This window comes from Zalophus californianus, chromosome 1 (assembly GCF_009762305.2).
Source record: "Zalophus californianus isolate mZalCal1 chromosome 1, mZalCal1.pri.v2, whole genome shotgun sequence".
Classification (NCBI taxonomy): domain Eukaryota; kingdom Metazoa; phylum Chordata; class Mammalia; order Carnivora; family Otariidae; genus Zalophus; species Zalophus californianus.
The window spans coordinates 57063070-57089887 of NC_045595.1; the positions used below are offsets into that span (position 1 = coordinate 57063070).

A 26818-nucleotide genomic window follows, 5' to 3' on the forward strand; every position below is an offset into this window, starting at 1 on the left:
TCTGCAGACTCATGCTTAAGGGCTCCACTTTCCACTTCCCCCTTCTGAGCCCCCACCAAGAACACCTGCTCTATCTGGTTCACATGCACAGCCTTTTGGCTTCTGTACTTGAAGGCAGACCACTCCCACTCCTCTCCAAGCGCCAGAACAGGGCCAATGCAGGTCATGACCACAGTCACTGAGGTCATGTGCCTGTTCTTGCATCCTCACCATCACCCTCCTTCTCTAGGTGATGAATGGAGCCCTCAGACGGTTTGGGTGGATTATTTGGGCGTTCCCTAGCATGTGCACTGGGGTTTGCTTGCTCCCACTTCAGTGAATGCACAGAGGGGAAGAAGAGCCCTTAGAGAGCACTCTGTTGGCTGAAGATGCAGAAATCCTTGGTTTATGTCCCAAGGGAGCAGGCTCAGAGGCCACCTCAGCTGCTGTTAAACTCAAGACAGGTGGCCGAAATAGGCTTGCAAAGCCTGTTTTTTAAAAAAATCTAGGCCTCACCGTTAGAAATTCAGATTTGGAGGTGGGGAGGTAGGTGAAGGCCCTGGAAAGTCACATTCTGGTGCCCACTGAAGTATGAGAGTGACTTGTGTGATTCATGGACGTTTTCCTGATTGTTTCTCAGTTTTTGCCCCAAAACTCTGAGGTGGTTAGCCTCACTGGGAAGTGAAGAGAATGTTTCCTGTTATCCCTACAACGACCCGGTGTCCTAGTCCTGGCTCTTGCTATACAGACAAGGGCACCTCACGCTCCCTGGGACACAACGAGGGTCTTTGCCAGCGGCGCGAGGGTAAGCCGGCCCCAGCCCGTTCTTGCGGCCAGCCCTGAGAGCAGACCCCGCAGGGGGAAGGGCAAAGATGGAGGAGAGCGGGGCTCCGGATCGTGGCCTATCCTTGGGGTCTTTTCAGAAGATTCAAATTCCGGGGCGCGCGGGACGCGGCGGGAACCTCTCGCCACTCGGGGGTGGGGCCGACCGCGCTGGGGGCGGGGCCTGACGCCGGAGGGCGGGCCCGCAGATCCTGAGCGTCTGCGGAAGGAGAGTGTCGGGCGCTGCAGGGCCGAGGTGGACGTGAAGTGAGGCGGTGTTGGCGGCCGGGCGGAGAGGGACTGGGGCGAGCTGAGGCGACGTGAAGCGAGGCGGGGCGGCCAGGGGGCCGGGCCGAGGTGGACGTGAGGTGAGGGGCGGCGAGGCGGCGGGGCGGCGGGGCGGCGGGGCGGCGGGGCGGCGGCCCTGGGGAGCAGGTCGAGTTCCCGCCGGGAGAGCCGGCCTCCTGGCGGCGCGGGCAGCAGTCCTGGAGGTTAGCGGGCGAGAGCCCCTCCCCCCGCCCGCAGTCGGTGCCCCGAGGGTGTGGGAGGAGAGTAGGAGGAGCGGGGACGGGACGCTGTGGCCCGAAAGGGTCTGGCGGAGGCAGGGCGTGTGGCTCCAGCAATGACCGCAGGCCGCCCCCGTGGCTCTCTCGGCCGCAGGCTGAGCTGAAGAATGGCGCTTCGGGGCGGGCCGCCTCCCCGCAGTGTGTCCGCTCTCGGCTAGGCTGGCACGAGCCGCCGTGCTGGCCCGGCGGCGGGGAAACGGTGAGCTAGCGCGACCGCCCTGCGGTGCTCTCGTCTCCAGGCTGTGCCGGGCGGCGCGGGAGCATGTGCGGGCGCACCTCCTGTCACCTGCCTAAAGATGTGCTGGCCCGAGCGTGCGCCTATCGGGACCGGCAGGGCCGGCAGCGGCTCCCCGAGTGGAGGGACCCCGACAAGTACTGCCCCTCGTACAACAAGAACCCTCAGTCTAGCAGCCCAGTGCTTCTGTCGCGACTGCACTTTGAGAAGGTAACCGCTGGTGTCTGTGCCGGGCCGGCTTCTGGGCCCGCAGGGAATGCTCATCCACTTGGGTTGGGTTTGGTGCGCGCTCAGCCTCTGCTCACGGGTTCTGACCCCCAGTTGAGAACCACTCCGGACCTCACTGCAAAGAGAAGTTTGATCGGTATCTTCTCATCTCAGATGCCGTGGGGTGCCTGGGTGGCTCAGTTGAGCGTTTGCCTTCGGCTCAGGTCATGATCCCTGCGTTCTTGGATCGAGCCCCGCATCGAGCTCCCTGCTCCGCGGGAAGCCTACTTCTCCCTCTCCCACTCCCCCTGCTTGTGTTCCCTCTCTCGCTGTGTCTCTCTCTGTCAAATAAATAAAATCTTTGGGGGAAAAAAAAAAAACACGATGATGCAGTGTTCTTCGGGCTCATTTAAGGGTTCATCGGCATGCATGCCAAATTTATTTGAATACCTTTTTAAGACCGCATCTTTCAAACCTCACCGATTATCAGGGTCATTTGAGTATCTTAAAAAAAAAAAAAAATATCCTGCCCCTTACCAGGCCAGGTGAACCAGAATCTCTAGGCCTAGAGCAGGATTAAGACGAGCTAATCTGAAACACCTCTGGTGTTTCTTGAACATGGAAGTTTCTCTTTTTTTCTGCTTGTCTTTTACTGAAGCGAGAACAGATGTAGTTGGTTTGGTTGTCTGAAGTTTAATTGCACTCATTGTTTCTATAGTATTTATCTCTGTAGTGTTGGAGTGACCAGTAGTTCATAATCATGTTCTGGTTCTTTGCTTTATCTCCTCAATGTGTGTGGGCGTGTGTGCATGCACCTGAGCACCAGTGCTAGTATGCAGTAAATAAAATGCTTAATTCCAGAAATGAATGGTTTCTCCATGTCTTAAGCATTTTATTTATCTTAAGATTGTATTTTTTTTTAAGATTTTATTTATTTGACAGAGAGAGACATAGAGAAGGAACATGAGCAGGGGGAGTGGGAGAGGGAGAAGCAGGCTCCCCACAAAGCAGGGAGCCCAATGCGGGGCTCAATCCCAAGACCCTGGGATCATGACCTGAGCCAAAGGCAGACACTTAGCGACTGAGCCACCCAGATGCCCCGAGACTGTATTTATTTTAGAGAGACAGCACAAGCGGGAGGGGCAGAGGCAGAGGGAGAGAGAAAGAATCCCAAGCGGACTCCACGCTGAGGGAGGAACCTGACGGGGCTTGATCCCAGGACCCTGAGATCAGGACCCCAGCTGAAACCAAGAGTCAGATGCTCAACTGACTGTGCCACCAAGGCGCCCCTCTGTATCTTAAGCATTTTAAATGCCCTTGATAGGCTATTAAAAATCATGATTGTTTCCATCCTGGATTTTTACTCTATTTGATCTGTAATGCTTAAATCACTTTATAAAGTCAATTGTACCCCTCCTACTTGTCAGAATTCTTGTGATAATATTGTAGTCAAGGTTCATTTCTATATTATTTGAAATAAGCATACCAAATAACATCTTTTTGGTTGAATGAAGCCATATACATGAAATAGTTTATTCTTGAGCTGAGTGCATCCTTCCCTGTTGAAACTAAAAAACTTTTTAATGAGAGGGAAATCAAAATAAACGAGTATCATGGGGAAACTTAACTGGAAAAGAATAATAAAACATGTTTCAAAAGAAGGCCTAATTGAAGTGAAAAGAGAGACGGATTAAATGTATGTGCCTTTTTTAGCCTTGGTTCTCTCTATATCACGTCTTTAGAATTATAGAATGAATGTTATCTGGAAGAAAAATTTGTTTAACAGATGTAAAGGCAGAAGTGTAGAGATATTGTGACTTGTCTTAGGTTACCCAGTAAGTGAGGGGACAGAGCTGGGACTGAGGTCCAGACCACTTTCCGGAACCACTCCAGTGGATGCTTCCTGGAACTAGGAATGGAGAAGGTGGAGCTCCTAGCAAACATAGCTCCCCCCTTTCCGTCGGTGGTATGAATTTACTAATGTAGTGTTTTGACTCCACATCACTAATAAGTTTTGTTAAGATTGCTGGGGTTTCCTAATTTTGATAAATATATGAGGTTCCATTTGTCTCAAACCTATAAGTTGTAAAACAAAATTAGAATCACTTCAGCTGATCATTAATCCATATCAGTGGCCAGCACATGTGTATAGATTGCAGCATTTGCATTTGAAACCACTGTTTGCAAATTACTTCCTCTTTCATTTATCTACCCCAGCTCTACCAGCTGTTCTGGTCACAAGTCCAAAAGGGTAGAAGGAAAAGATGACTAATATTGAGCAGTATTTTCAGTATTTGGGCTTCTCAGCCATTTTCTATTTATTGTTCCCAGTAGGGGGCAGCCTCATGTTTGGGTTTGGTTTAGGATTGTCCAGTGAACACACTAACATTAAAAGTGATGATCAGTGGGATTTGGAAGGTAGGATTTCTCAACCTTGGCACTTTCGACATTTTGGGTGGGATGCTGTCCTGTGCATTGCAGAATGTTTAGCAGCATTACTGACCTCTACCCACCAGATGCCAGTAGCATACCCCCCTTTCTCCCTGTTAGATCTTGGTGGTGGGGAAGGGTTGTCAAATTGCATGTTGAGAATGTCAAATTTAGAGTAGTGAGGTTTTGCAAATTCCTGATCAGAGATCATTTAAATGGCTGTTATCTCATTTATGCTTTGGATAAGGGGGCGCTTCTGCTTGGAAGGCACATTTGATTCTCGAAGAGAGGATTCATAAAAGCTGTTTTTCTTCGTTTTTTTTTTTTTTTAAGATTTATTTCAAAAGACAGAGCAAACACACCATGTGCACTAGTGTGGGGAGGGGCAGAGGGAGAGAATCTCAAACAAACTCCCTGCTGATCACAGAGCCCAAAGCATTTGATCTCACAACTCAGAGTTTTCAACCTGAGTCAAAATCAAGACCAATTGAACCACCCAGGTGCCCCAAAAGCCCTGTACATTCTTTCTCTTTCTCCTATCTCACATGAGATTAACACTTGGATTTACATTCTCTACCCTACTGAAAACGGAAATAGTTAGGGGGTCCCCAGAAAAAGAAAGATGAGACATAGCTTTCATGACACAAGAGAAGTCATTTTAGGCCCCCAGGTATTTTCTGTGATCTATGTCCTACTGGCTTTGCTTGCCTAAGCACACTTTTTTTTTTTTTAAGATTTTCTTTATTGGGGCACCTGGGTGGCTCAGTTGGTTGGGCATCTGCCTTCAGCTGAGGTCATGACCTCTGGGTCCTGGGATCCAGCCCCAAGTCAGGCTCCCTGCTCAGTGGGGAGTCTGCTTCTCCCTCTCCCTCTGCCCCTCCCCCCACACTCCTACTCCTCACACGCACATTCTCTCTCTCTCTCGTAGGTAAATGGAATCTTTAAAAATAAAGACTATCTATTTGAGGGAGAGTGTGCAAGGGGTGGGGGAGAAGAGGGGCAGAGGGAAAGAGAGGCTCTCAAGCCGACTCCAGCTGAGCATGGAGGCTGACCTCACAACCCTGAGACCCATGAACCCGGCCCACATCAAGAGGACTTTTAACAGAGTGAACCACCCAGGTGCCCTGCCTAAGCTCACTTCTTGCAAAAGGAGGTGTCAGAAATACCACACACACACAAAAAAAATCTCAATAGTTAAGTATTTTAAGGGAACAGAGGGAATGCAAAACTAACAGTGTCTACCAGGCCAGGAAATAGCCTAACCTTATCAGAGACAATAAATCAGTGGTAAAACTCCCAGTGCTGTTTCAGAAGTAAACAACGTCCTGCTTTCCTTACCTGAGATAATGATCCCAAGCCCCATCCAGTTTATTCCTGCTTCAGAGGCTCCCCATAGCCCCTTTACCCTTATCCTACAGTTACCTCTGCTTCATTATGATATTAAAGCCTCTGCCCTAGTTGGAGCACAGACTTCATTAACATAACATAAGATGCATTATAGGCAAGTTTTCCCAAAGTCCGTCTGTGCAACCTTAGGCCCACTTTTACAGGTGATGATAAAGCTCCCCTTTCTGAATATTCATCCTAATCCTAAATAAGAGAAACGCACTCACCACACCCCCATCTCCACTTACCCCCATCTTATTTGCTGCAAATAAATTTTACTTTGTGTGACAACTCCACCTGGTATAGTCTCTATCTGTAACTCACCAAGGAGCAAATTCATGTTCAGTTCAGTTATGCTACCATTTCTTCCAGGGTAGTCTTTTCCTTACTTACACTGCATGCTCATTAATTGCTTTTGTTTTTCCTGCCTCTTGGCATACAATATACCCAGGCTTCCTCTGTCTTTAAGGGGAAGAATACACACACATGTATACATATATATACATACACATATATACACACACACACACAATTGATCCTCATTTGTAGATTTCAAGCTTGCAAATTTGCCTACTTTCTAAAATTATTTGTATTCCCCAAAATAATATTCATGTTGCTTTTGAAGTCATTCATGGACGTATAGAGTAGAGGAAACTGAGTCACCCAATGTACACATTCCCAGCAAAGCCCTGCCTTCTTGTTTTAGCTCTTACCTTGTAAACAAGTAGCCTTCTTGGAGTTGATTTAGTGCTGTGTTTTTTGCATTCCTGTGCTTTTTGTTGGTGACTTCACTGTTTAAAATTGTCCCCAAGCATAATGCTAAAGTGCTGGTTTGTATTCTTAAGGGCAAGAAGGTTGTAATATGCCTTACAGGGAAAAACATATTAGATAAACATCATTCAGGTATGAATTACAGTGCTGTTGGTCATGAATTCAACATTAATGAATCAACTATATAAATTAAAGTGTCTTTAAACAGAAATACAGAACAAGGTTATATACTGCTCAGTTGATAAAAATGTCTCCGTAGGTAGGTGGAAACCTAACCCCGTATTTCCCCTAAAAGCAGCTCAGTAATCCAGTATTCACTAATTCAGTGTTTACAGTGACTTTGTAGAACCTAACTGCCATGAATAATGAGAATGGAGTGTGCGCGCGCGTGCGAGAGAGAGAATGGGATATCTGATAAGGCAAGATTTCAGAAGTAACGGGACAGGATTTTTTGGGGAGCGCCATGGAGAGATTAGCTTCAAACAAAAGGGGAGCCTTTTGGAGACAGTACCACTGCTGATGATTCTTATCTTAGAATTGTATCCTCTTGACTTTTCTCTTTCTACTCATTCTTTCTCATTCTACTTTCATTTCTCTAGGTACTTTTTCTTAGATTCTGTTTTCCTTCATTTCTCTGTTTTCTTTTTGTACCCCCAGGTTAAATCCTGTGCTTGATTTACCTTTTTTTTTTTTTTTTAAGATTGATTTACTTATTTGAGAGAGAGAGCATCTCAAGCAGACTCCCTGCTGAGCACAGAGCCCTCTGCAGGGCTCAATCTCAAGACCCTGAGATCATGACCTGGGCCAGAATCAAGAGTTGGACACTTAACTGACTGAGCCACCCAGGAGCCCTGATTTACTTTCTAAGAAACTTTGTCCTCACGGCCTTAACAAGCACCTTCACATAGAAAATTCTATTTGTTTTTAATTCTAAACTTAGAAAAACATTAAACTATAATCTGTGTGCTTATTTCATGTCATGCATTTAAATGATTCTGCAAGGTAGGTATTGTTCACTCTATTTTTACAGATAAGGAACGTTGAGGGTCCAGGAAGTTGAGACTAGTCCAACCTCGTAAGTAGCAGAGATGGGATTTTTGAACCAGGGTCTTCTTGTAAAGGCTTTATTCTTTCCTCTATACCAGGGGTTGGCAAACTGGTCCTCAGATCAGATCTAGCCCACCGCCTGTTTTTGTAAAGTTTTATTAGAACACAGCCACGCTCCTTCATTCTTTGTCTGCTTTCATAATACCAGTGGCAGTAGAGTTGAGTTGCTTGAGTCATTGCAACAGAGACTATATGGATTCACAAAGCCAAAAATATTTACTATCTGCCTTTCACAGAGCAAGTTTTCTGGCCCATTATTTGTACTTTGCTGCCTCTCTCCTAAGCTTTAATTCCATATCTCTGAGTGCTTGTTGGACGTAATAAATAGCTGTACTGGATTTTATTCTAGTGACTTTAAACAACTTTTTGTTCTGTTCACCAGTGAGGGATGAGGCCAGGGCATTACAGGTATGGTTTGTCTCTTCCCTGAAGTCTGAGCTTCACCTGAGAAGACCTGGCATTTGGGGCTAGAATCATCTAGAGCAGGAATGTTACAGAACACAAAAACATCCATTCATTTATCTGTTATCTATGGCTGCTTTGCCCCTGTAACAGTAGTTATATTATAGTTGCAATAGACACTGTATGACCTGCAAAATCTACAATACTTAGTATCTGGCCATTTCAGAAAAATTTGCCAGCCTCTGATCTAGAGGTATTTTCACTCACTTATCTGGCAATTGGCATTGGTTCTCAATTGAGGCTGTTGACCAGAACACTCATATGTGGCCTCTCCATGTAGCCTGGGCTTCCTCGCAGCATGACAGTCTTAGGGTGGCTGGATTTCTTACTTGGCAGCTCAGAGCTTCAGAAGGAGTGTCTCCGCAAGTGAGGAAGAAGCTGACACACGTTTTCTGACCTAGTCTTAGAAATCATATAGTGTCACTTGTGCCACATTATGTTGGTTACAAGTGAATCACGGGTCCATCCAGATTTAAGGGGAGGGAACATACACCTCCAGCTCTCAATGAGAGGAGTGTCAAAGATTTTGCAACCATTTCTTTAAACTGCTATAGCTACAGACTTGAAAATATAACAGAACTGCTATAGATGTCCCACTATTATCTGAAATCAACACATGATCTTTCCCCAAATCAGGCTCCTCTTCAGATTTTTTTCTTTTGCTCATTCTTCTAGGCTTGAAAATTTAATCAGTCCTGTTTTCTTTTCCATTTACCGTCACAATTTTATTTTTAGTCTATCTTTTGGTGTCTTATTCTTACTACCGTCATGAGACCCACCATATCCTTACCCCCAGACCATCATGGTAGCACCCAGAATGCACTCTCTGCACACCATATAGAATATGTGTGTGTGTGTGTGTGTGTGTGTGTGCGCGCGCGCGCACGCACGTGCATGCACACATAAGTAGGCGTTTTAATCTAGATTTCATCAAGTTCTTAAGGGGCCATTTACCTCCCAAATTTTAACAACGATGTGCCGGAGTCCCCCCAAGGGTACCCCCACATTTGGAGGTTCACTAGGAAGGACTTAACATATAAGGCATATTATGGCTAAGGTTTGTTACAGTGAAAGGATACATAATAGAATCAGCAAGGGAAAAAGACACCACTAGGAATCTGGGAAAAAAATCCATGCACAGGCTTCCTTATCTTCCCTCCTTCCTGTGAGGGGGGGATACACCAGGCATGTTCCTTCTCCAGCAATGAAAAATGTAGTAATGTGCAGTGTTTCTGCCTGGGGCAACCCATTAGAAACTGAAAGTCCAAGGTTGTTTTTTGTTTTGTTTTGCTTTGTTTTGGTCCATTTTGTTTTTAAGGATTTTATTTTAGGGTACCTGGGTGGCTCAGTCGGTTAAGGGGCCAACTCTTGATTTTGGCTCAGGTCATGATCTCAGTCCTAGGATTCAGCCCCGTGTCGGGCTCCACACTCAGTGGGGAATCTGCTTGAGGATTCTCTCTCTCCCCCTACTCCGGCATGCACTTTCCTCTCTCTTTCTCAAATAAATAAATCCTTAAAAAAATATTTTATTTTATCTTTTTAAAGATTTTATTTATTTGGGAGAGAGAGAGGGGAGTACAAGCAGGGGGAGTGAGAAAGGGAGAAGCAGGCTACCCATTGAGCAGGGAGCCCAATGTGGGGCTCAATCCCAAGACCCTGGGATCGTGACTTGAGCCGAAAGCAGACACTTAACCCACTGAGCCACTGAGGCGCCCCTATTTTAAATAGGCTCCACACTCAGCGTGGGGATTGAACTCATGACCCTGAGATCAAGAGGCACATGGACTGAGCCAGCCCCCCAAAAGCCCAAGGTTTTTATTGGGTACTCTGCCTAGCAAGCACCAAAATTCCAGACTCTCAGAAGGAAAACAGATGCTAGGCATAAACCTCATTTTTGCACAGACTAGGCACAGTAAACCAAACCATCCTTATCAGTTGGGAAAAGGGGAAAACTCAAAATCCAAGTTCCCAGATGCTGAGGGCCAACCTTGTAAGCAGGCCCTCCAAAAAATAGCATTCTCAGGCTTGCTATTATATTACTTTGCTGCACAAAACCACTTCCTACACATTCTTTTTTTTTTTTAAGATTTTATTTATTTATTTGACAGAGAGACAGCGAGAGAGAAAACACAAGCAGGGGGAGTGGGAGAGGGAGAAGTAGGCTTCCTGTGGAGCAGGGAGCCCGATGTGGGGCTCGATCCCAGGATCCTGGGATCATGACCTGAGCTGAAGGCAGACACTTAACTGAGCCACCCAGGCACCCCTACACATTCTTGACATTGCCTCTTTGTTCATTTAATTTTTTTAAAGTTTGTTTGCTTTTAATAATCTCTACACCCATTGAGGGGCTCAAACTTAAAACCCCAAGATCAAGAGTCATGTGCTCCTCCAACTGAGCCAGCCAAGCACCCCTGTTCATTTAATTTCACATCTTGTCTTCCCTCCCATCTCTTTGTCTGAATTCTGTACCTCTTGTGGGATCTAATTTAAGAACCACCCCACCCCACCCCTGTCTTTTTGCCCCTTCTGAGGAGTTGATACTTACCCATTCCATCTCTCACAGATCACTCTCCACTGAACTCCTTTGCTACTCTTCATCTGTACCACTTATATGGCCATTAGCCTATTGTATCTCAAATTATTAATATTTTTATGTCTGTGGCCTTGCATGTTATCGTGCAAGCCCTTTGAGGTTAAAAACTTTTGCATGTGCCCCACGGCACCCTGTGCATGCCTTGATCATAGCATGTACCTCACTATATTATCATTGTCTGTGACCTGTGCTTCTTGAGAGCTAGGACCACATGAACTGCTAGACCTAGCACTATGTCTCTCTCATAGGAGGCACTAAGTAACTGTTTACAGACTAAACTTCTTTGCATCCCCCGCCCTACCCAAGCAGTATGTCTTACATTCTAATAAATGCTGAAGACCTCAAGTTACTCACATCATGATAAATCATTAAAATTGTTTTCAAGGGACGTCTGGGTGGCTCAGTTGGTTGAGTGTCTGCCTTTGGCTCAGGTCATGATCTCAGGGTTCTGGGATCGAGTCCCACATTGGGCTCCCTGCTCAGCTGGGAGCCTGCTTCTCCCCCTGCTTGTGCTCTCTCTCTCTCTAACAAATAAAATCTTAAAAAAAAAAAAAATCTTGGGGTGCCTGGGTGGCTCAGATGGTTGAGCGTCTGCCTTTGGCTCAGGTCATGATCCCAGCGTCCTGGGGTCAAGCCCCACATTGGGCTCCTGGTTCAGCGGGGAACCTGCTTCTCCCTCTCCCTCTCCCTCTCCCCCTGCTCATGCTTTCTCTCTATCTCTGTGTCTCAAATGAATAAATAAAATCTTAAAAAAAAAAACCTCTTAAATAAATGAAATAAAATTGTTTTCAAGTAGAATCTTTCCCTTTTAATTTTTTTAAAGATTTTATTTATTTATTTGAGAGAGAGAATGAGATAGAGAGCATGAGAGGGGGGAGGGTCACAGGGAGAAGAGAGTCCCCGCTGAGCAGGGAGTCCGATGCAGGACTCGATCTTGGGACTCCAGGATCATGACCTGAGCCGAAGGTAGTCACCCAACCGACTGAGCCACCCAGGTGCCCTCTTGCCCTTTTAATAATCTGTGTTTTTTGTATTTCAGTGTAATGTGATGCATGTGCTACATTTGGTTTTCTCAATTTCATTATCTCCTCACTGGATCTTAACCTTTTCCCATGACAGGGTGCAGACTCATCTGAACGTATCATTGCTCCCATGCGATGGGGATTGGTCCCATCTTGGTTCAAAGAGAGTGATCCTTCTAAGCTGAAGTTCAACACTTTCAACTGTCGTAGTGATACCATAATGGAGAAGCATTCCTTCAAGGTAGGTAGCAGGTCTAGGGAAAAGGCACATACTCTGTTCTTTATTCCAGCAGAGCTGTTAGTGCTTTATATACCTGAGAAATAAAATAAGGTTCTCCTGGAAAGTGTGTTCCCAGTTCCCTAATAATGTTGAGTATTGTTAATATATATTACTGCATAATGATTCATCCCAAAACTTAGTGGTTTAAAACAAAACTATTGTTATTTCTCATATTCTGTAGGTTGACTGGGTTCAACTAGACAGTTTTCACTTGGAGGTTCTCATGCACTTATAATTAACAGAGCTGGAGTACATTATTTAATCTTTTCAACAGCTGTGTGAGTGATGACTTTATGCATAAGAAAAGGGAGGTACAGAGAAATTGAATAACTGCTCTAAGGTCATACATTGGTGGACCTGAGATTTTAACTCAAGTCCATGACACATTCTGTCACTAAGACCCTATCTTACTCACATTTTCCCTTAGGTACCTCTTGGAAAGGGAAGACGCTGTGTCGTTTTAGCAGATGGATTCTATGAGTGGCAGCGATGTGTGGTTACTAGCCAAAGGCAGCCATACTTCATCTACTTCCCCCAAGCCAAAACAGAAAAGGTATTGTCCAACAGCATTCACAGTAGATATTTGGAAAGGGATAGAGAAGCTAATCCAAACAAGGACATTTTGTTTCTTTCTTCATAGAATTTTTTAAAAAATAAATGCTTTATTAAGGTATAATTCACCATAAAATTCACCTTTTTGTTGTTGTTAAAGATTTTATTTATTTGAGAGAGGAAGAGAGCACAAGCAGGGGGAGTGGCAGGCAGAGGCAGAGGGAGAAGCAGGTTCCCTGCAGAGCAGGGGGAACCTGATGTGGAACTCAATCCCATGACCTGAGGCAGTCGCTTAACCAACTGAGCCACCCAGGCACCCTAAAATTCACCTTTTTAAAATATGCAAGTCAGTGATTTTTTTAGTATATTCAGAGTTGTGCAACCATCACTACTGTCTAATTTTACATTTTCATCACCCTGAAAAGCCCCATATCCATTATCCATCACTCTCCATTTCCTATTTCCCCCTGCCCAGGCAACCGCTAATCTTTTGGTCTTTATAGATTTGCCTATATTGGACATTTAATATATTTAGAATCATACAATATGTGGTTTTTTGTGTCTTACTTCTTTTACTCAGTATCATGTTTTCAGGGTTGATCCATGTGGTATCATGTGTCACTACTTCATTGCTCATTTATGGCTTATCCATTGTATGGATAGGCCATGTTTTATTTGTTCATTCACCAGTTGATGGACACTTGGGTTGTTTCTACTTTTGACTGCTACAAATAATGCTGTTGTGGACATTCATGTACAAGTTTTTGTATGAATATATGTTTTAATTTCTCTTAGGTTTATGCCTAGGCGTAGATTTGCTAGGTCACATGGTGACTCTATATTTAACAGTCCCCTCATAGAACTCTCATTTTAAGGGACGCCTGGGTGGCTCAGTCAGTTAAGCGTCTGCGTTCGGCTCAGGTCATGATCCCACGGTCCTGGGATTGAGTCCCACATCTGCCTCCTTACTCAGCAGAGAGCCTGCTTCTCCCTTAACAGCTGCCCCTCCCCCTGCTTGTTCTGTCTGTCTCTCATACAAATAAATAAAATCTTAAAAAAAAAAAAACTCTAAGACTAAAAATTTAGCCTGTTCACATAACATTATAAGGAAATTGAAAACAAATCAGACATGCCAGCATGTTTTCATTTTAATCACATTTATTGCTTTGATACTGCTAAAGCCTTTGCATTCTCATCACAGTTTGCTTCATTAAAATTGGCAATTATTGTGGGTGGGGAGATGGGGTAACTGGGTGATGGGCATTAAGGGCATATGATGGGCGCCTGGGTGGCTCAGTCGGTTGAGCGACTGCCTTCAGCTCAGGTCATGATCCTGGAGTCCCGGGATCGAGTCCCGCGTCAGGCTCCCTGCTCAGCGGGGAGTCGGCTTCTCCCTCTGACCCTCCCCCCTCTCGTGCTCTCTCTCTACCATTCTCTCTCTCAAATAAATAAATAAAATTAAAAAAAAAAAAAAAGAAGGGCATATGATGTGATGAGCCCTGGGTATTATATGCAGCTGATGAATTACTGAACTCTACATCTGAAACTGATGATGTTACCATATGTTGGCTAATTGAATTTAAATTAAAAAAAATTGGAAATTATTGGGGGCACCTGGCTGGCTCAGTCGATGGAGCATGTGACTCTTGATCTCGGGGTTGTGAGTTTGAGCCACACTTTGGGTGTAGAGATTACTTAAAAATAAAATCTTTAGTAGCACCTGGATGGCTTAGTTGGTTAAGCATCCAACTCTTGGTCTCAGCTCAGTTCAAGCCCTACATTGGGCTTCCCGCTGGGTGTGGAGCCTACTTTAAAAAAAATAGTAGTAAATAAAATCTTTAAGTAAATAAATTAACAGTCAGAATTCTGGGGTTTTTTCTTTTTTTTTTAAAGATTTTATTTATTGGGGTGCCTGGGTGGCTCAGTTGGTTAAGCGACTGCCTTCAGCTCAGGTCATGATCCTGGAGTCCCGGGATCGAGTCCCACATCGGGCTCCCTGCTCAGCAGGGAGTCTGCTTCTCCCTCTGACCCTCCCCCGTCTCATGCTCTCTCTCTCTCATTCTCTCTCAAATAAATAAATAAAATCTTAAAAAAAAAAAGATTTTATTTATTTGAGAGAGGGAGCACATGAGAGGGGTTAGGGTCAGAGGGAGAAGCAGACTCCCCTCTGAGCAGGGAGCCTGATGCGGGACTCGATCCAGGGACTCCAGGATCATGATGTGAGCCGAAGGCAGTTGCCTAACCAACTGAGCCACCCAGGCGCCCTGGGGTTTCTTTCTTGATGGAACCAGTCCATAAGATTTCTAGTGCTTAGCTTTTAATTCTTCTTCCCTATCAGAATATATCTGGGGGCGCCTGGGTGGCTCAGTCAGTTAAGCATTCAACTCTCAATCTTGGCTCAGGTCTTGATCTCAGGGTCATGAGTTCACGCCCCAGGTTGGACTCTAGCTGGACATGGAGCCTACTTAAAAATGTATCTGTTTGTTCAATGGACATTTATTAACCACATACCATTGTATATGGTCCTGCTGCTAGTCTCCTGGAAGTTCAGAAGACATGATTTCTATCCTTGAAGCTCGACTGCCAAGACACCTGAGTCAACAATCACAGGCTAATGCTCAAGGAAGGCATGCTTGTGAGGTTATGGGGGCGTAGAGGAGAGCAGATAACTCAGACTGGGGCATCACAGAAGGCTTCCTAGAGGAAGGAATTTTGTAGTGTTTAGAAGATTTACATTTGATATAAATATCAACCTGATGGGGTTAAAAATTCACTATTTTGCTAGTTGTTTTCTGTTTCATTAGCTTTTTTTTCCTTTTCTCATGTTTTTCCTGGCTGCTTTTAAATTGAGTACTTTTTATGATTCTATTTTGTCTCCACTGTTGGCTTATTATTTTTACTTCTTTAAAAAAATTTTTTTAAGATTTTATTTATTTAGGGGCGCCTGGGTGGCTCAGTCGTTGGGCGTCTGCCTTCGGCTCAGGTCATGATCCCGGGGTCCTGGGATCGAGCCCTGCGTCAGGCTCCCTGCTCAGCAGGAAGCCTGCTTCTCCCTCTCCCACTCCCCCTGCTTGTGTTCCTTCTCTTGCTGTCAAATAAATAAACAAAATCTTAAAAAAAAAAAAAAAAGATTTTATTTATTTGAGAGTGAGTGAGAGAGAGAGAGCACGCACAAGCAGGAGGAGCAGCAAGCAGAGGGAGAGGGAGAAGCAGGCTCCCCACCAAACAGAGCCCAATGTGGGGCTTGATCCCAGGACCCTGGGATTGTGACTTGAGCCAAAGGCAGACACTCAACTGACTGATCCACCCAGGCACCCCTAAAAAATTTTTGATAGCTGCTCTCTAGGATACATTTTATTTTTTTTTAAGATCTTATTTATTTGTCAGAGCGAGCACAAGCAGGGGGAGCGGCAGGCAGAGGGAGAAGCAGGCTCCCGCTGAGCAAGGAGCCCGATGTGGGACTCGATCCCAGGACCCTGGGATCATGACCTGAGCCGAAGGCAGACTCTTAACCAACTGAGCCACCCAGGCGTCCCAATAGGATACATTATAAATTAATAATCTGCATTCAAAGAATAAACTGCTTCTTGTGTAGTATAAGAACTTTATAACGTATATTCCTGATTCCTCCTGTCTTTTGGTATATTGTCATAGGTTTTACTTTTTCATATGCTATAAACTCAACAATACATGCTACTATTTTGCTTTAGGCAATTATATTTTAGAGTGATTAAAAAATATCTTAATTTTTAGCCATTTCCATGGATCTTTACTTTTTGGGTAGATCCAAGTTTCTATCTGGTATCATATCCCTTAAGCCTAAAGAACCTCTTTTAATACCTCTTGTTGTAGTGGGGCCCCTGGGTGGCTCAGTCATTAAGCGTCTGCCTTCAGCTCAGGTCATGATCCCAGGGTCCTGGGATCGAGCCCCGCTTTGGGCTCCCTGCTCGGTGGGAAGCCTGCTTCTCCCTCTCCCACTACCCCTGCTTGTGTTCCTGCTCTCACTATCTCTCTCTCTGTCAAATAAATAAATAAAATCTTTTAAAAAAAATTCCTCCTGTAGTGTAGGCCTGCAGATGAATTCTACTTTTGTTTGTCCAAAAAACTATCTAGTTCATTTTTTAATCATCATCATTCTCTTTATGAGCTATAACTTACATTTAATAAAATTCACCCTTTTAAAGTGTATAGTGGTTTTAGTATTCAAAATGTTGGGTAACCATCATCACTGTCTAATTTCAGAACATTATTATCACCCCAAAAAGAAACCCCATGCCCATTTTTTAATTCAGTTAGCCAACATACAGTACATCATCAGTTTCAGATGTAGTGTTCAGTAATTCATCAGTTGCGTGTAGCACCCAGTGCTCATCACATCACATGCCCTCCTTAATGTCCATCACCCATTTACCCCATTACCCCATCCCCCCACCCACCTCCCCTCCAGCAACCCTGTTTGTTTCTTTTTATTTTTTTAAGATTTTATTTATTTATTAGAGAATGAGAGATAGAGAGCACGAGAGGGAAGAGGGTCAGAGGGAGAAGCAGACTCCCTGCTGAGCAGGGAGTCCGATGCGGGACTCGATCCCGGGACTCCAGGATCATGACCTGAGCCGAGGGCAGTCGCTCAACCGACTGAGCCACCCAGGCGCCCCCTAAGTTTGTTTCCTATAGTTAAGAGCTTCTCATGGTTTTTCTCCCCCATGCCCATTTTTAGTCCTTTTCTGCCCCCAGCACCTGGCATCACTATCTGCATTTTTGAATGGTGTTTTCACTTTGTATAGAATTCTGGGTTGGCAGTTTTTTGGTTTTTTTCCCAGCACTTAAAAAAAAAAATACTCCATTGCCTCTGGCTCTTCTAGTTTCTTTTGAGAAGTCTACTGTAATTCTTGTCTTTTTTCTTCTGTTTGTAATGTGTGCTTCCACCACTCCTCTTTGCCTAATGCCTTCAGAAGGATTGTCTTTGGTTTTCAGCAGTTTGAATATGATATGTGTAGTTTTTATACATTGTGTGTTTGTGTGTTTGTGTGTTTGGCATGTTCTCTGAGCTCCCTCAGATCTATGATTTGATGTCTTTCATAATTTTTGGTAAATTTTCATCCAACATATATTCAGGTATTTCTTCTTACCCATTGCTCTTCACTTTCTGGGATTCTAATAACACATATTAGACAATTTGATATTGTCCCATAGTTCTTGAATGTTCTCTTCTGTGTATTTTATTTTTCTCTGTGCTTTAGTTTGGGTAGTTTTTATTGTCAAGTCTTCTTTCTTACTTTGCCAAGATTTCTTCTCTCTCTTTTTTTTTTTTAAGATTTCTTTTCTCTTAATGTATGTTGTCTACGTTTTCTACAAGAGCCTTTAACATATTAATTAAACTTATTTTAGGGGCGCCTGGGTGGCTCAGTCATTAAGCATCTGCCTTCGGCTCAGGTCATGATCCCGGGGTCCTGGGATCGAGCCCCGCATCAGGCTCCCTGCTCAGCGGAGGCCCCTCTCCCGCTCCCCTTGCTTGTGTTCCCTCTCTCACTGTGTCTCACTCTGTCAAATAAATAAATAAAATCTTTAAAAAAAAAAAAGCTTATTTTAAATTTCCTTTCTGATAGTTTTTAGTATTTGGGAAAAGAAATATCTTTTTTTTCTAAGATTTTATTTATTTATTACAGAGAGAGATAGAGAGAGCACAAGCAAGGGGAGCAGTAGGCAGAGGGAGAAGCAGGCTCCCCACCATGGTGGGAGCCCAATGCGGGGCTCAATCCCAGGACCCTGGGATCATGACCCGAGCCAAAGGCAGACACTTAACCAACTGAGCCACCCAGGCGCCCCGGGAAAAGAAATATCTTGAGTTTGGTTCTGTTGATTGCTCTATTTCTTGGCAGTTCATTGGGTTTTCTGGCTTTTTTGTTTGTCTTGTAATTTTTTATTGATTGCCATACATAGAGACTGAGATAAATAATTATGTCTGGGAATGGACACACTTAACCTTCTAATAGGCCATTAATGTGTGAGGTTGAGCCGATCTTATTAGGAGTTGAACTGGTTTTGTTGTTATAATTACCTTTATTCACTACAGGCTTGAAATTTCTCTGTGCCATCCTGTGTTCAGGGTAAGGGTGATTCTCCAGAGGGTTTTTCTCAGTAGCCCTGCTGCTTTCAGCTGTAGAACCTCCCTTTTAGGCCTGTGCTTTGGAAAGGATCTCTCTATGCTCTTGCCCCTTCCCTAGAATTAGGCTGCTGTTGCTGTCCATGTGGTGCTTGCTGATATAAAGGGTGGGAGAGTGTTCATTGTCTTCATACAGCCTCAGTCTCAGGCAGATCCGGGGCCCTGGCTGTCAGGCTCAGGCTTCCTCAGGGATCCTACTCCTTGCCCAGGGGAGTAGAAGGATTTTTCATTTACCCTTCCCCAGACTCATTGGGTCTTTACCTGTGTCTTAGGGGCAATAGGCTTTATTACCCATACCCTGGCGCCTTAAGGCTTTTGCTCCTTAGAGAAGAAATGACTGGGTGAGGCTTCATGCCTTTCCTGATGTAAGAGAGCTCCCCTCCTCTAGGCATGCACCAGCAAGGCAGGCTTTCTCTAGTATCCTGCTCTGCCCCCGTCTTTCTTGTGAGCAGCTGGGGAAGTTGATGGAGAAGAACCCGCAAGCTGATGTGAACTCCCCATACATCCGCAGCTCCCAGGGGTTCTGGGCTCTCAGGCCAGCCCATACACTGTTTTTAGCAATTTGGTAATAATTTTATCTGAATGAAGACCTTGTCTTTCTCCTCTTGCCACCAGTAAGCCAGTACTTATGTCTCTATCTTCCCTTGGAGGCCCCTGTCTTCCCCTAAAGTTCATGCCAGTTGGTTGCCCAGTGACCTCAGTTTTCTGATGAGTTTAAGAAAAGTTGTGATTTTGGGGGCGCCTGGGTGGTTCAGTTGGTTAAGCATCCAACCCTTGGTATGATAGGTCTGGATCTCAGGTTCATGAGTACAAGCCCCACATTGGGCTCCACGTGGGGCTTGAAAATAAAAAAATAAAAAAAGATAAAATAATAAAATAAAAATGAAAAGTTATGATTTTTGTAGATTATCTAGCTTTCTTCTTATTGTTAGGGTGGAGGGGGTACTCTTTCCAGCTTTCTGTATTCTAGGTATTGAACTGAATCTTAAATGGCAAGTAGGAGCTGGCATGAGAAATGGCAGGACATTTTGGGCAGAGGAGGTTGCTCTGGCAAGATAGAAAGGCACGTAATTGCACAAGGGCTTCATTTATAGACTGCTGGATTTGGTTCAGATTAAAATTATTTTATCTTTTTTTTAAAGATTTTATTTATTTGACAGAGAGAGAGATCACAAGTAGGCAGAACAGGCAGGCAGAAGGAGAGGGAGAAGTAGGCTCCCTGCTGAGCAGGGAGCCCGATGTAGGGCTCGATCCCAGGACCGTGGGATCATGACCTGAGCCGAAGGCAGACGCTCAACCAACTAAGCCACCCAGGTGCCCCTCAAATTAAAATTATTAGTAAAAGCTAGAATGATGGGCTGGATTGTGGAAGGCCTGAATGCCCATTGGTGATGTTGGATTGTATTCTGAAAGCATTAAGGAGCTATAAATCCATAGCTTCGGTGGGTATGTCCATTAAACTTCTTTCTTTTGGGACAGTGGGTCGAGAGGAGTTACTAACACATGGGCTGAAGTATTTGTGAGATGATTGCGGTGTTAAGCCTGTAGTAGTACCCAACCTGTGTGTAGGAGGGGGCTGTTGAGTGTCTAATCTGCCCATGTATTTTGCTTCCAGTCAGGTAATGGTGCTGTGGACAGTCCCGAGCACTGGGAGAAGGTCTGGGACAACTGGAGGCTGCTGACAATGGCGGGGATCTTTGACTGCTGGGAGTCCCCAGAAGGAGACCTCCTGTATTCCTACACCATCATCACAGTCGATTCCTGCAAAAGCTTGAATGACATTCACCCTAGGCAAGTCACAGTTCTTATCCCTGAGTCCAAAAGGATTCAGAGGAGGGTTTGTACTCTGCTTTTCGATAGGTAGCTTTTGGATTCAGTGCACAAATTTAGAGAGTAGCAGTTGCTTTGCAAAATACAGTTATGGTCAGTTTGGCTATAATATGACATGCATTCCTAAAAGTCACTACACTGTGCCAGACTGTACAGTGAAAACCCAAGAACTTATGGAAAAAGCAGGGTTAGGGGGACAACACCTAAAAATTTATCAGGAACACATTAACAAATAATAGGGATCTATTAAAAACAGTACCACAGTTGTCTACGTAGACATTACATTAAATATGGCACTTTACCTTAGAAAGATCCAGAATTTGCTTGTGGAAAATGAGTGTCAGAGAAATTGTAGCTTATAAGCTGTCATGAAATGGAGGGAAGATTATGCAAAATTTGTGCTCTTTTGTGGCCTTAAATCCTGGGGCATATTTTTCTGCCTTTGAAATTTTCCTTCAGGGGGTGCCTGGGTGGCTCAGTTGGTTAGGTGACTGCCTTTGGCTCGGGTCATGGTCTCAGGATTGTGGGATTGAGCCCCATATAGCGCTCTCTGCTCAGTGGCTCTCTGCTTCTCCCTCTCACTCTCCTCTGTGCTCTTGCTCTCTCTTGCGCTCTCTCTCAAATAAATAAAATCTTTTTTTTTCCTTAAGATTTTATTTATTTGAAAGAGCAAGAGAGCACAAGTGGGGGAATGGGAGAGGGAGAACGGGCTCCTCGCTCAGCGGGAGCCTGCTTCTCCCTCTCCCACTCCCCCTGCTTGTGTTCCCTCTCTCGCTGTCTCTTTTTCTGTCAAATAAATAGAATCTTAAAAAAGAAAAAGAAATGTTCCTTCAAGGCATGCATTTAGAATAGATATGTATTTAATCAAAATTGAACATTTTGATCCAGTGTGTAGCCCCCTTCTGCAATTAACTACTTTATTAACTGCTGAAAATTCTTCCAACATTTTCATCCATGTTCATGTCTTCACCTGACACTGAAAGCTTTGGAAATTCCATCACTGTTTGAAACCACCAAGCCATTCATTGCTAGCACTCAGAGGAGCCAGTTCTGTGGTATTTCAGATAGTGCATTCTCTTTTTGAGAAAGCAGTTTTTTCACTATTTGCCATTCAGTCCATATGCTAAAGAATCTCTTCATTGTTTCTGTTTCTGTTCCTTTAGGCCTGATCGATACTGACTTCATGATACTTCTTGAAGTTGTTGCAATCATAGACATTCCTTTTATTTTCACAATGTTGTCACTGGTGGATTCCTTTATGTCTGTTGCTAAGGAGATACCACATGTTCTCTTTTTACCTTGAAGATGCTCTAATAGTTCAAGCTTCTTGTCAGTACTTAAAAATTTTCCACCTACGTGCACTGCTTCGCATGTTTTGAGCTACAAAGCTTTGACGTGTGTGAGGTGTTGAATGAAGAGGGATTTTTATATAGGGAGAAGTTCACAAATGCAAAATAAGAGCAAAACAACTTGGGAAGATAACGTGCAGTGAGTCGCAACGCAGTAGCTGTCAGTGTTTGAGGTGTGTGTATGTGTGCATTCTGTGTGTTCCTAGAAGGCTCCGTTCAGCTGGGTGCAGTTGTCTGTGTGTTCACCTTGTGTTTCTCACAGACAAAACTATAAACACAAAATTTGCATTATGCTGAAATTGCTCTCTAATACAGCAATCACATTGGAACAGCTGACATTTTAAAAACAAGCATTAGCAGGGGCACCTGGGTGGCTCAGTCGTTAAACATCTGCCTTTGGCTTGGGACATGATCTCAGAGTTCTGGGATCGAGCCCTGCATCGGGCTCCCTGCTCGGTGGGAAGCCTGCTTCTCCCTCTCCCACTCCCCCTCACTGTGTCTCTCTCTGTCAAATAAATAAATAAAATCTTTAAAAAATAAAAACAAGCATTAGCAGAATTGACCATATGTGTGTAACACTTTAATAGGTTTTGCCAGATCTGAGTGCCCTCAGAAGTGATACTTGATGTTTTGCTGAAAAGAATGCAGTGCTGCACATAACAGGATTATCTATTTTAACTTCCTCCTAAGCATTGTGTGTGAAATTATACTTTCATGTGATATAGTGGTTCTATTTTTTGCTAATTGAAGATAAATTCCCACTTCATCTAATCTAAGACACCATTGATTTTTTTTAATAAAACATTATTTTATACGCTGCTAAGAAAAGTAAAGCACGGGGTTCCTGGGTGGCTCAGTTGGTTAAGTGTCTGCCTTCGGCTCAGGTCATGATCCCAGGGTCCTGGGAAGGAGCCCTGGGTTGAGCTCCCTGCTCAGCGGGGAGTCTGCTTCTCCCTCTGCCTGCCGCTCCCCTCTCTCTCTCTCTCTCTCTCTCTCTCTCTCTCTCTCTCTCTCTCTCTCTCTCTCCCCTCTGTCGAATAAATAATCTTAAAGAAAAAAAGTAAAGTGCTCCCAACTACTTCTAACTGAACTATATAATACAATGCAGAGATGCCATTCATCAGTAAACGCTTCTGGATTTCAGAGACTAAATTTTTTTTTAAGATTTATTTATTTATTTGAGACAGAGCTAGGGAGCAGGGGGAGGAGGCAGAGGGAAAGAATCTCAAGCAGACTCACAGTGAGCGTGGAGCCCAATGTGGGGCTCCATCTCATGACCCTGAGATCATGATCTGAGCCAAAATCAAGAGTCAGACACTTAACCCACTGAGCCACCCAGGTGCCCCAATTGTAAAGTATTTTTTAAAGTACACATTTGATTTGTTGAAGTTATGACTTTTAATTATTAAAATAGGGCGCCTGGGTGGCTCAGTCAGTTGAGCGACTGCCCTCGGCTCAGGTCATGATCCTGGAGTCCCGGGATCGAGTGCCGCATCGGGCTCCCTGCTCAGCGGGGAGTCTGCTTCTCCCTCTGACCCTCTTCCCTCTCGTGCTCTCTATCTCTCATTCTCTCTCTCTCAAATAAATAAATAAAATCTTTTAAAAAATTATTAAAATAGATGTTTGTGCATTTATCTCCTAAAATCAACTGTGCCACCCACCAGTGAATGTGTAGCATGCTTCGCATTGGCCTAGGACATAAAACTGGAAGCTAAACATAGGATCTTTTCCTCCCGTCTCCAGGAGTCATCTTAGGCAACAGCATCCTTGCTTTCTGAGGCATAGTTTCCTAGAGTTCACAATTATGTGAATAACTCTTTCTTACTGTAAATCTAGAGATTATTACTGATAGACAAATTTTCCTTTTAATTCTAGGCTTAGTCATAGAAAGTTCACCAATCAGGATGTACACTGGAGTGCACTGGATCCAGTCATAGCACTATTCATTGTCTTTGCCATAAAACTTTGTAAGCTAGCTCTTCTAGGGTTGAGTTTCCTGCCCTATCAAGTTGGTCAGGGCACACATGGCAGCAAATCGGCACATGATGTGTAGAGAGAGGACAAGCTTCTCCTTAGGTTGATTTGTGCTGACTCAGGTCTCTCTTCTGTCCCTACCCTCCCTCTGCCTCCCAGCTAATGTCTCTACCTCACTGACTAGGATGCCTGCCATATTAGATGGAGAGGAGGAAGTCTCTAAATGGCTTGACTTTGGTGAGGTCTCCACTCGGGAAGCTCTGAAGTTAATCCACCCCACAGAGAACATCGCCTTCCATCCAGTCTCTTGCGTGGTGAACAACACCCGAAACAACACTCCTGAATGTCTGGCTCCTCTCAACTTGTTGGTCAAAAAGGTAGGGGCCTGTGACTGATGGTCCTTTCTGAACTTTCTGTCTTCTGTCAGAATATCTTTTTCTTTTAGGATACGGCCTTTCACAGTTAGCTTTAATTTAAACCTTCCAGGACTCACATTTCCTTATGGTATGGCAAGGTTAAGCAGAGCACTAGTCTCAAAGCTGGCTGTGACTCAGACTCCTCAGGAGAGCTCTTTCAAAATGTAAAATGTTGGACCTTATCTAGACCTATTGAGTCAGTATCCAGGGCTGGCTGGGCTTGGGCTTCTGTGTCATTAAAAGCTGCTTCAGTGAGTCTGATAAACCAAGTTTGAGGACTCCTAATCTAGAGGGTGATTGTAAGAAAGAGGAGCCCTTGTCCATAATTGTATCTTTGTCCGCAATGTGGAGTTTTTTTCTGTCTCTTTTCTGTACCTCTGCTTTCCCAACTACAAGTTGGGGGAGTTCCAATCCTTATGCTCCTTCAGGAGGATTTGAGAACATTCCTACCATGAACTTTAACTTTTTTAGAATTGGCAAGGAAGGATCCAGTTGTATTTTGAAGGGAAGGTGAACAGGCCAAAGGCCTTCAGTGGGAATAGAAGTTCCAGAGCAAAGGTTTAGGAATAGCAGCTGTTTCCAGGTGGCACCAAGGGACTTAAGTAGTGTTCCAAGAATAGACATCTTAGAATGCCTGAGAAGTGTTAAGGACAATGATTACAAAACAGCTACCCCCCATTTTTCTGAAAGTTTCAAAGTTTTCCGTACTCCGTGTCATCTTCTTTTGTCTCAGTTCTCTGCAAACTCCTGCAATCCTGATCGTTTTCTTCATTAGATGTCTCTAAAAATGTAATGATACATGTTCATTTTGTGCTGGACACTACCCCATTTCTGCCATGGTCTTTACTCCTGAAGAATCCCCATCCTGGAGAAGTGGCACTATGGGAATTCAGAACCTTCGATTCAGGGTTGGGGTGCAGGTGTGAGAGCAGGAGGGAGCAGCGCCGGTCGAAGAGAGGCTGCACAGTGGGGAAACAGTTCAGCCTGTTCAGCCTGAGCTGAATCCTTAATCCTGGTGACTGTTTGAAGCCATTCCTCTCCAGTTTCATTTCCCAACACTCAGCCTGTTGGGAAATTATATCCTCTTCTGTGAGAATGCACCTGTTTGGAATGCCTGTCAGCTCTCTTTTCTCACTGAGTGGTCCCACACACCTCGTCTTTGAGGCCTGCTCTAAAGAGCTCCTCCCTACCCCTTGCACCCCTTGGAGCACACTCAGTTGCTCCTCCCTTCTCCCCACTCCTGACCAGTGGGCCCCATCTGGCTCTTAGTAACATTTTCCAAGCCTGGGTCAGTACCTAATGCCTCTTCCCCTGTTTCTTCCCTCAAAGTTGGCCTGTTCCCAAAAGTTTGAGCTGGGTGGTTTGAACATTTTCTTCTTTCTCCTAGGAGCTCAAGGCAAGTGGTAGTAGCCAGAAGATGATGCAATGGCTGACCACAAAGTCACCCAAAAAGGAAGAGCCCAAAACACCCCCGAAGGCAGAGTCAGATGTGCCCCGGTGGTCCAGCCAGGTCCTGCAAAAGAGCCCACTCCCCACCAAGAGAGGAGGTGCAGGACTCCTGGAACGATGGCTGAAGCCGGAGAAGGAGGAGCCCGTAGCCAAGCGGCCTCACAACGAGTAACCCTGGATTTTCAGAGACTAAGACTGCGATTTGCTGTACTAAATATTGTTGCTGATAACAGGTGTTTGTGTTGTATGTGTGTGGATTTGCTTTGGGATGAGATCACACAGTGTTAGTTGACAGTGGTGGATTCATGAGTACGAGTGGCTATCCTGGCTGCAACCAGGAACCCACAGTGGAGCAAATGGACAGCCTGGGGAGAGTAGGGGACCACCACCATCAATAATTCATAGGGTCCTTTATACCTGGTATGACCGGTGGAAACTTCTCTCAAAGCTAGACCTGCTGGCGGTTCTCAGCCCTGACCTGGTACTGCTCACAGAAGGCTGTTTTCTGCTCAGCTGTTGGGTTCTGTCAGCCTTTTGGAATTAAGTTCTTAAAACACTGTATTTTTTTTCTGAATAAATTATATTTGATAAACTGTTTACATTTCAGAAAATGCTGCTGCAGGGGAAATTCTGGATCTTACTGTTTTCTCCTGGCATCAGTCCTAAGGAATGGATTTTGTGACAAACATGGAGCACTAGGGCTTTCTGTGAAGGAAACTGCTTTTTCGGAAACAGCAAAAGGCTTGGGGTGGGGGTGGGGAGGGGAGTGGTGGTTTCTTTGTTGTCTCTCTGTTCACTCAATACTTCGAAGTTTTGTGAATCCTTTAGCTTAAAACCAAGCTGACTGCTTGCCAAACACGAGGGGGGAGGGGCAGGGAGGGGGAGAATGGGGCACAGAGGCCAAGACCCTGTCCTGACCACAGGGACCATAGGACCTGGTTGAGGAGAAGCCCCAGTCACAGCCCACCAAGCCCCATCCAGATTCCCAGCCTCTGGGCAGAGCAGGGCACAGAGGGTGACATGGGCTTGGGGCTTGGAGCAGGGCTGCCTAGAGGGTCGATCAACTGCCCCAGCCTGGTCAGAGCCCCTGTGATTTGCTCTGCAGGCTCCTCCTTGGCACTGAACCACTTGATAATTATTTGGAATGGTTGTCTATTGTCTCCTCACCCGGCTCATTAGCTCTCTGAAAGCAGGGGCCACTTTTTCACCGTTATTTTCTCCCAGT

The 26818-nt window shown here is 44.8% G+C and overlaps 1 protein-coding gene across 1 annotated transcript; it reads left to right on the forward strand.

Moving 5' to 3' along the window:
* The first annotated feature begins 1012 nt into the window (after nt 1-1012).
* On the forward strand, nt 1013-26189 carry HMCES (5-hydroxymethylcytosine binding, ES cell specific). The gene is made up of 7 exons (XM_027584881.1): nt 1013-1169; nt 1607-1812; nt 11678-11821; nt 12288-12413; nt 20191-20366; nt 23913-24105; nt 25532-26189. The coding sequence occupies exons 2-7, from the start codon at nt 1630-1632 to the stop codon at nt 25763-25765; spliced, it is 1056 nt and encodes a 351-aa protein (XP_027440682.1). The 5' UTR covers nt 1013-1169; nt 1607-1629; the 3' UTR covers nt 25766-26189.
* Nucleotides 26190-26818: the final 629 nt, after the last annotated feature.